The 11,145-nt window shown below is 31.0% G+C and overlaps 1 protein-coding gene across 2 annotated transcripts; it reads left to right on the top strand.

Moving 5' to 3' along the window:
* Positions 1-2,875: 2,875 nt before the first annotated feature.
* On the top strand, positions 2,876-5,999 carry LOC105175740 (cyclin-dependent kinase-activating kinase assembly factor-related / CDK-activating kinase assembly factor-like protein). Of its 2 annotated transcripts, none has more exons than XM_011098304.3 (5): positions 2,876-3,214; positions 3,922-3,995; positions 4,073-4,173; positions 4,303-4,368; positions 5,494-5,999. In XM_011098304.3, exons 1-5 carry the CDS (start codon positions 3,147-3,149, stop codon positions 5,758-5,760), a joined length of 576 nt encoding a protein of 191 aa, XP_011096606.1. In that variant the 5' UTR covers positions 2,876-3,146; the 3' UTR covers positions 5,761-5,999. The 2 variants fall into 2 exon arrangements, with proteins under 2 accessions (XP_011096606.1, XP_011096598.1); XM_011098296.3 differs by having other exon boundaries at positions 2,878-3,214; positions 4,070-4,173.
* Positions 6,000-11,145: the final 5,146 nt, after the last annotated feature.

Here is an 11,145-nt window from a genome sequence, read left to right as displayed (position 1 = left end):
GAAAATAAGACCATAATTGTAGTTCGTGAATGGATTACTTCAAATGGGCCAATCCACAATCATAAGAGATAAACTGGGCTACGCTGACGGAGACAATATCAGGGCTGCCTACGTAACTTCTGGCCCCCACAGGAATGGGTATTTCTTCAGCTTCAGTGGAGTTCTTATTAACGTTTTTGTCTTGTCCAAAACACGACCTACTTAGAAAGACTTCGGACTTTCGGATTAGATTTTCTGTTATGAATCTAATTCATCTCATATTTTACTTAGCATACACGAACCACATCTATAACGACTACATCATATGTTTTATTTACAAAAAAATATTTATGCGTGTGATATATGTATATATTGAATACAGGAGAAGATGAAATAAGATTTGTAATAGAAAATTCGAATAGGGTCAAAACAGGTCGGACACCGGTAATTAACGTGAGTCTAGGAAGAAAAGACAAAACATTACAATCATATGTAGTGAGCGCATATGATATTTATGATTGATGAGACAAAAGACTAAATATTAGATGAGTGTGGAGAGGAATGGGAGCAGCTGCAGCTTGGAGAGTCCTTCATTCCATGTGCAAACTGCTATGGCCTGTAGGCTATAGCTAGCTAGCTAGCTAGTTAGAATCCTAGAGAAAGTAGCAGTTTATATATCCATTCTTTGTGGTACACATATATCTTGTCAAATCCCATATCTTCATATCTTATCTTTCATGACATGGGCTGATACAAATGCTTGCAGGTAAGAATGCATGCATGCATAAGAACGCAATCTTGAACGACTCACGTGTATAAAATCTTTTTTTCTACAAATTTTAGGATATCTAAGCTTAAAGTTTGGACAACATTGTAGTGATTTCAACTCATGATCATGGGACTTTTAAGGTTTGGAAACTTAGAAACACTGCATAAACTTAATCAAACCTCAAACATAAGTCTAAAAGCATAGGATAATATGTCTAGTTTTGTTTCTTGGTAATTTATTGTTTGTGTCTGTAGTAACTCATCACTGATCAATTCTGGATTCTTGTGTGTGTATCCATTTCAGGTCAGTTTGGAAGTATCTAGTCAGTGACACCATGTGCAACACTCACACACACAACACTCCAAGATCCCAAGAAAAATCACAGAGTACTCACATTTATATATAGTCAACCTCAGCATCTGCATGCATTCATACAACTCCTTTAATACACGTTATGGCTGTTCTTCCCTCACTTATATATCCAAAACGGGCACGGCCTTGCTCACGTTCGAGCCCCTATATATATGGAAACATTTATCCCTTTTACACAATCGGGACGACGACGAGGACGAGCGCCTCTCCATTTCTTTGCCTGTCTCTTCACTAGCTACTCTTGTCTAATATGGCTAAGAAAGGTGCTGCAGAAGCTGAATTGCAGGGCAGGAAGGTTGCACCAAGAGGCCATTTTGTGGTGTATGTGGGCAGTGAAATGAAGAGATTTGTGGTGCCTACCTATTTCTTGAAGAATCCATTGTTTTTGCAACTTCTTGATAGGGCTGCAGAGGAGTATGGATTTGATGGTAGAAATGGAATCACTCTCCCTTGTGATGAACCTACTTTCCAAACCCTCATTGCCCTATTATCAAAGAAGTAGTTGTACGGAAACCTTAACCAAACTAAGTCTGTTCATGCATCAATTAATTATATATATATATCAATTGCAATACATTTACAGTTATGTGAATGGTGTATAATTTACAAAAATTGGTCAATCATACGACAAGTATATCACACTTGTTCTGTGTTTAATTTAACTTGATCTAATCTGATGTGAATAAAAAAAAAATTCATAGTTGTCACGTGAATAATTAATTAATTGTCTGTCCAATTTGTTTTACCACTTCCATATATATATATACTAATTGGCCTGATTATTAGACTTTCGGGGGTCCTTAGGTGAACTTATAAACTTTTTATATTAAAACACGTTTTACAACTTATAAGATAATGCAAAGTATTTAGTAAATAATTTAGAAAGTGAGTTTAACTTATAAGATCAAAAAATAAAATAGTATGATGAGTTTATAACATCCTTTAATTTGTACTTTGGATTGAAGGATTCATAATAACAAATCCTATGAATTTATTTCGACAATTTCAAATTTAAAAGATTTAAAATTCTTCAATTTTAATTTTAAACTATATTTTATTAAATATTGATGGAATTTTAAATAATTTAAAAAAAAAAAGATATCAAATTGGGCGAGAAGCAAAAAGAAAATATATAAGTATGCAAGATTGGCCCAAACCTGATATAAGGAAATGGGCTAACTCTAGGCCCATAGAATATGGATTAATGTTAATGAAGGCCCAGGCCCTAATACAATACTCACCCAACTCGAATCTCAAAATCACCATTAAATATTTATATTAATAGAAATTTAAAATATTCGATTTTTATTTTTAATTTTTTGAATAAAATCACTATTAAATATACAATAAAAAATGGTAATTACTATATACCCCGACTTAATATTTTTTATTTTGTTATTAATTAAATAGAATTTCTTTTTTTATTTAAATAATAATATTAAATAAATAAAATATAGACGTAAATTTATACTATTTATTAAGGGAGAATTTCCCGTAATAACTATCTGTATTGGCTCAATTTTTGTATGATGAAATATTCTCAAATATATTTATTTAATATATAAAATAATTATCAATTTATTCAATTGGGTGATCAATAAACTTTTATTTAAGCATATTTAAAATTAATTTATTTGATCGAATATGTTAAATTATTTATTTTATTTTATAATTAATTATAAATATGCATTTGATGAAATACTTTAAAATTTTAGATATACAAAACAGTAAAATATTTACTTGAATAATTAATTTCTGTATTCTCTCATAATTTGCTATTTACCCCTTCGGTCGTCGGCGCCTCTACTCTCCAGTCTACACTACCACAGTCCTCTCCGAACCACCAGCGGCCCCTCCGCCTCTCTGCCGGCGGTCTGCCTCTGAAATTTTGCGATTGCATCCCGAAAGCTTTGAGAAAAAGCTGAAGTTCCTCTTTCCGATCCAGGAAATTATTTGCAGTAACTTATTTACATTTTCTTGTAAGAAAAAGATTTTTGTGGGTCGACCCGGAATTTGAGTAATAGACATGGTGGTGGCCTCAGGAACCAATGTCTTCGCCAAGGAAATGGCGATCAGAAAAAGAATTGCCGGCATGTACGAATAATTTGTTTGTGTATTTGTGTGGATGAGCTTGGAATTTATACATTTGTTGGTTTTATTTGTAAAATTGGAAGCTTTGTTGCTTTGTTTTAGTTCATTTGCTTGCTGGATTGCTGAATAGGTGCATTGAAAATTTTTTCCTTTTCATTTTTTGTTGGAAAAAATTAAGTTAATTTGATTTATGGAAAGGTGTTTGATCCAGTGATTAATAGTGGGAAAGGGCAATTTTGGACAAGAGTTTTACTCGATGAAGTTTATTTCGTACCAATTTAGATTTTGGAAGTTTCTTATGTTATTAGTGATAATGTACTTGGTAATGAGAGCTTGGGATTCGACTCCGGGTTTCGAAGATTTATGAAGCTTGGGAATGTCTTAAGTGGACTTCTAGATTTATTACCGAGCCGCAGATACTGAGAATTGAAGCCACAATGATCTGAAAATTTCCTGTGCTTCTTGAAATTAGCAATAGTAGTCATAAAAGAATGTGGGATGTCCAGTTAAATTCAGTTGTTATCATTTCCTGTGTTGATTTTACTCTGGTTTTTTGGAAATAATATGTCTGCCAAGCACCTGTTTCACCCTTTTTCTCCAACCTAGTTATTATTTTGGGTAGATGAGAGCATTTTAACATTACAAATTTGCTAAATGTGCTGCTCATTGAGTTCCTAAATCTCTTTCCGTCCAAATTTGCAAATTCACAGATACAATAAAAGAGAGGAGGATTTCCCATCGTTACGGGAATACAATGACTACTTGGAGGAAGTAGAGGACATGAGTAAGTATATTTAGTTGTATTGTTTGGCACACTCTTGTATCAGCATTCAATTGAATAAAGGTGTTTGCTTGCAGTAGTTAATTTAATTGAGGGAATAGATGTCCCTGCTATTGAAGCTAGAATTGCTCAGTACCAGAGAGAAAATGCTGAACAAATCATGAATGCTCAAGCTCGCAAGGTTTCTCAGATTCCTTTTTCAATGAATTGTACATAAGAGTCATATGAGCTCAGAGGTCACATTTTAGACTCTTAAGATACTGCTCTACTTTCTGACATTACTTACCTGGTGTTTGTTTTGATTGAGTAGGCTGAGGAATATGCAGCTGCTTTGGCAGCAAGCAAGGGACAACTTCAGCAGACGGGTGCTGATCTTGTGAGTTCTTCTAACCGTTTGATAGTTTTTCTTTTCTAACGGATTATGTAGCGTGTTTCTTCAATGCTTTCATTCACCTTTTCAGTCAACGTAATCCGGAATACTGCAAAAATTTTTCTATTGCATATCCCTCTTGCTTCATTTTCTCTAACTTTTGTATGTCATGTTTGTTTAAGCTTCTATATTGATTTACCAGCTGGTGGAAATGCTCAGAAAGAATTTTTTCATGCTCTTTAGAGCAATTTGAAAAACTTCAGCAGTTACATTTCAGACGTCCGTAATTCTGGAAGGGTTGAAGACCTTGTATCACTGCATGCTAAATAATTTTTCTGAATCTGGCTCGGAGCTCGAAAATCATATTTGTCTGACCCTGCAAAGTTTTTCTCTTTGTTTAGAGAAAACATTCCGTGTTCTTATTATATGCTAATTTTGGTCTTGTCGCGGTATTCATGGTTGGCAACAGTCCAGATAGGAGTCATATAAAATGGTTTCTCTTATCCTTGCTGTATCATGAGATAAAAAGTGTTTAATTTCTGTATCCAAGAACCAAGATAATGATATATGAAGGCACTATCACACGTATAACTAGTTGCAAAATGATCAAGTGAAATGAAGCTTGTGCTCTTTTACCATGCGTTGAGGAACATAGTGAGTCAGATGATTGGTAAGAAATAAGAGAATGTAATTCACGCTCCACATGAAAATTTCTTTTGAATATTAAAACCTTTGGTCCTTCATCAAATTTCTTATAAAGGTAAGCTACCCGATTATGTGGGAAACACTATCAAATTTCTTATAAAGCTAAGATGCTATTTAGGATTCACAAACCTACATGTGAATGTAGATATCATATGTCTTATCATTCTGACTCTTTTAACCATCTTCATTCACCCTGACCATAAAGAATGGAAGTTGAATTTTACATTTCTCTAGGCTTCTTGATATATGCATGTATAAAGTCTGCAATGTATGGTAGAGAATGATGTAATTCATATCTTTAATCTTTGCCTGTCAATGAGTCTCCGAACTTGGTAACCAACTGTTAGACTAGCTGGATTTTTCAAGTTTCAGATTTTAGGAATTGCCACCTTGTTTAACTGTTTTCTTCAACTTTTGAATGTGCAGCAATCAAGCTCCCAAGCAGGGACCAGCGGCACTGTTGCTCAGGGCCAATATGCGCCGGCAGTTGCTGGAGGTGGAATCGCCCAGCCGCGTCCAGTGGGGATGGGCCCTCAACCCATCCCTCTCGGGTCTGGTCATGACATGTTTGAATATGAAGATGAAGAAACGATGAAACTCCGAGCAGAAAAAGCTGCAAGAGCAGGCGGATGGAGTGTAGAGATCAGCAAGAAACGCGCAATCGAAGAAGCTTTTGCCAGCATCTGGATATGATATTTATATAATTGTAGGCTTGAGTTAACAATTTTGTGCCTCTATACTTGCCTGAGGAAAAGATTTTGATCGCTTAACACTATATCAAACTCCTTTTGTAAACTGTAGAGCACATGATCATTCTCATTGACTGGGCTCCGTTGATATAATGTGATGGGCTATAGTCGTCTGAAACCCAAGTACAATCTTTGGGCTTAAACCAAATGATTTCCCAAGTTCTGGGCATGCCTTTGCCTATATCTCTATATGTATATCTCCTCTTTATAGCTTCTCTATTTTTGCAGTATTTTATATATAAATTATAAGGGGTTTTTTTTAAATTTGTCATAATTATAAATATTTTTTTATTATTTGAATAATTATAAATATATTTTCAAAATTAAACCTCTGTCCAACAAATATATTCTTATAATAAGCTATCGCGAGAGGCATTTGCTACACGATTGATAATTTTAAATGAATAATTATAATTGATAAATTTCAAAAGAACTAATTTAGTAATTTATCTTATTTTATAAGTTATTAACAAAGAATGAGAGAAAATTGGATAGTATGTCAGGTATTGTGAGATATAGAGAGGATAATGTTAATATAGACCGTAGAGAGAGAATGAGAGAAGGGTGGTTGGAGATATAGAAGGCCCACACGTATGAGGTCACATGCTATTGCTATGTCATTGCTCACGTGTGATAATAAATACATTCAGAAAAATAAAAACGTCCCAATAAAATTTAATTGGTGATAGACTGATAGTGCACTGCCACTGCCTTCCATTCCCAAACCCCACATACAGGAAAATGACACACGCTTCTTCTTCATTCATATCTGATAAGTAAACCAAAAGCGCTTTTCATATTTTCTCAAAAGTCAAATCCTATTTCCCAACTTCTGTGGACAATACTCCTCCTCGTGTTTCTATCCCACCTACATTTAATTTTGAGTAAATTACAATAATCCCCCTACAATATTATGAATATTTTATTATTTCAAAAATTATTTTAATAGCCGTCTAATAATCAGCTCAATTCGTTTAGTTTATGTTAGTTTTTTATTAATTTGTTCTGAACTAATCAAAATGTCCTTGCAAACTATAAATTTAATTTTTATTTTTTAAATTATTGATTAATTGAATTTTTTTTATAATTTCACCTCATCCAATATCTTTATTATTATTCAATTTTTTTAAAAAAAATAAAAATAGAGTGAGGATAAAGTTATAATTTCTTGCCTCCATTCAGAAACCACACAATTTCATCAATTTTTGTAATTTTTCAATTTATGCAAAATTATGCATAATTATATCAAATTTTAGAAAGCGTCGTGCCAATTTATTTTTTTAATTGAATATATGAATATGGTGTGTTTGGTTCCCTATGTCTACGGATAAGATCTCCACTTCATTCATTCTTGCTTAACAATTAATTCATTCTTTTGTCTTCATTTTCTTCGCCTTCTTTTGTGGTTAGCGACTTTTATGGATCCGCATCGGCCCCCCTTTTTGATTGCTTTGAATTTTGAGATATTAATTTGACATCAACGTGATATCAATGCCGAATTTTAAAATGTGATTAGTTGAGTCCGTATCCAATTATTCGTGCATTTTTCTAATTTTTTAAGCGATAAGTACACCATTTTCTTTCAAAAGATTACATCTAGTACCCTTTACATTTGTTTTCGTTCATAAAATATACCCTATATCACTTAAAATTCACGAAATTTGCTGATATTAATAAAAAAAAACTGAATAAATATTTATATTTACATCCGATTAACTTATAATTGATTTATTGTGGATCCAACAAATCTCTTTTTCTGATCAATTTACTCTTATACATCTTCAAACACTCTAATATAGATCAAATAATTTTTTTATTATCAGTGGTTGGCGTCGAGATAAAATTATAATCGATTTAATAATTATGAGAGTTGTTGAGTGAGAAGAAAAGGTGGAGCTGAAGGTTTAAGCAACCCTACCCTGCCAAATATGCGCAACCAAACAAGCTCCAAAAGGATTAGCACTAAAGTTGGAATAAAACAACCCCTTTTTTGGCCTTAGATTCTTAACACAAATCAATTTAGGGTTTGCAGCAATTTGTTGGAATAGTGATGAGATTGAAGTAGCAAGTCATTGTCTTCTAAAAAGTTACTTCATCCCTATTCAAAGATGCCCATCTTCCATCAAAACTAACCCTAAACAATTATCAATGTGCATAATTTGAACTTTTAATATTCTTAATTTATACATAAATAGAAAATTATCTAGAGAATTCGTCCATTAACGAGTTTGGACATGTGATGAATAAAATAATGTAGTATGTACTAGGATATTTTTATCGAGAGATAGTTACAGTCCCTTCTCTTAAGGTTTAGTGTAATTACACGTAGATTTTATATGATTTAAGAAATTATTTCTAGTATAACAAATAGGTCCCTCTATTGGATCAAAATTCACTGATTTGTTGATATTAACAAAAAAAGCTGAACGAAAATCGATATTTACCCTCGATTGACTTTTTATTGATTTATTGCAGGTCAAATAAATCTTTTATGATAACACTACCCTTATAATGCTAAAAATATACCTCTTTTATATGCATTAATGTGTAAATATATATAAGGGTATTTTGGTCATTAAAAAATTATTGACTTGCAATAAATCAGTAATAAATCAATCAGGGGTAAACGTGAAATTTTTATCCGTTCTTTTTGTTAATATCATCAATTTGATAAAATTTTGACTAACGTAGGGACTTATTTATTATACGAAAGGAAACCGCAGGAAGTACTAGATATAATTTTTTAGTTATAGAAAATTTATGTGTAATTACATCAAATCTCATGGAAAGACGTTGTAATTAATAATTATCCCGTTTGTCAATGAATATTATGTCAATCGTTACATTTAAACCAATGATGTCATCCTGAATAAACCGTATGATTTATACATAAAGTAAATTTTATTGGAGATTAGATGTAATTACACATAAGTATTGATATATAATTTAATCCTTGTATATACATAATCGAGTTTGCAAGTATGCATTGACATTTTTACCCTCCTTCGTCATTATATTACGTAAATTATCACACGTATCCTGTTTTACCTTCTCCAAATATGAAACTAACAATATATTAATTATAATCAATTCAAATTTAAACCACATAACATCCAAAGAAAACAAATTAAAATCACTGTCAAATACCTACCCAATATTGGATAGGAAAAAGACCCAAATATTTTTTTTTAAAAAAAAGTCTTTTTTCTAGCTATATATATACATAACATTCCAAAACTAAAAAATAGATGCAAAAAATACCCATATATTGAAAAAAAGGTCTTTATATATCTATATAAGGAAAAATATAATTTATCCCCATGTGATATAAGAAACGAGCAAAAAACCTCATATAAAAAATTTATCAAATTATCCCCTGTGTTTTGAAAAATGAAGCAAATTACCCCCTATCTGAACCATTGATAGAGGAGTAATTTTCTTCATTTTCGATACATAAAATAATTTACTATTTCTTTTTTTATATATATTTACTCATTTCATATATCATATTAAATAAATTGCATTTAACCCTAGCTATATATATAGCAACCAATTTTGTATATTTAATTATGAGATTGTACGTAGTAGGGGTATAGGGTCCACGCAATCCAACCTTATTCATATATTTAATCTTATCTCCAATCAATCAATTAATTTGCATGGAGAGAAAAGTATGAAGAATGTCCCACTATTTTATTTTTTTTTAATTTCAAATTAAAAGCTGGAATAATATAAATATATTGTACATATATATATATATATATTCCGTCCATTTAATTTTTTGAAATATTTATAATGCCACCATTTTCTTCTTCAATATAAAATAGTACAAAAAATGACTGATCAGACCTTTTTATATATTATTAATTCATAATATTTTATTCAGTGATTAAAAGTGAGGTTTCATGCATAAATTTGAGTGGATAGTGTTTATCACATTAATATAAATTTTTTAATAAAAATTTATTTTATTTAATGTGAATTTATTAATAGGAATGTAATCAATGTTTCAATCAAATAAACAAATAAAAGCATAAATATTATATATATATAAAGTGAAGTTAACATCACTACATCTTTTTTATATATATAATTATAAAATATTACATCAAAATATTAAACGGAGATAAAATTAAAATTTTATATAATTATTTTTACTAATATCAGTACTTTTCGTCGAAACTCTAAAGAAAGGGGGATATGTGTAAACATTGAAGTGTTGGATTCTAATAAGATATAGTAATTAATTGTGAATAGTCCAACATTAATTAATCACATTGAAAGTTGAAAATAAAAATTTGAAATTTGGCACATGAATTAGGTACCACAATATTAATATATAGTGCTTTGGTGGATACACCAAACAAAGTGGGAATAAGTGTGTCCGCGTGATTATTTTTTTTTTTCCTAAGGTAACAATGGTATCATATAATATATTTTTTTTACATACCTAATAAAATGTGAATTTTTAATCTCATAATTATGAGACTTTATCTTTAATTTTTAATTATATATTATGAACACAAACATATTTATATATATTTGATATACGATTCAAAAAATTGAGTCTGAATTTAGTAATATTGTAAATTTTGAGACGCTAAAATTAATAATTTTATGCTCGTTCCCATTACATATGATCGATTAACTTTATCAAAAATAATATATACACATATACACGTGTGTGTGTGTATGAGTGAGTGCTACACACTCTTACAAGTTATGTTTTGGATATATCTATATATAGTCGTATGTCAACCTCAGATGTACAAATGAACGGTCTTAAATAGGGGAGGTGGTGCTGTAGACTGCCCAAACATTTGGGAAACTATTAGAATGGCGAAGAGGGCAGGGGCAATAACAGTGGTGTACGCAGTGTATGTATGTAGAGTGTAGACAACTAACGACAGCCACCTACTTACAATTGTTTTAATGGCCAATACAAGCATGATTTTGATGAGATGCAATATTCCATCTCAATATGGGTATTTTGATCATTTCACTTACACAATAAAATTTTATTGATGACCCATTTGAAATTAACGACGTTTTGACCCAACAATTGAAATCGAGGCTCTGTAAATATGATTTATGAATTATACTTTAATGAGGCATAAATTTTCGTCAAAAGAAATATGTTTTTTTTTTATGAAAAAATATATATATATTTGAGATTATTTCATAAATACCCTTTTTCTTGATCGAGAAAGCAAAAATAAGAAAAAAAAAAAAAAGTCATAAGAAGTCATGAAGCCAAAGTACAAAAACATTTAAATATTAATACTGAAAAACAAAAATCTTAGTTGGACCAAATTATTATATTTACGTC

Source organism: Sesamum indicum, linkage group LG2 (genome assembly GCF_026168435.1).
Source record: "Sesamum indicum cultivar Baizhima isolate 11 linkage group LG2, ASM2616843v1, whole genome shotgun sequence".
NCBI lineage: Eukaryota > Viridiplantae > Streptophyta > Magnoliopsida > Lamiales > Pedaliaceae > Sesamum > Sesamum indicum.
This window is presented reverse-complemented; position numbering and strand designations above follow the sequence as displayed.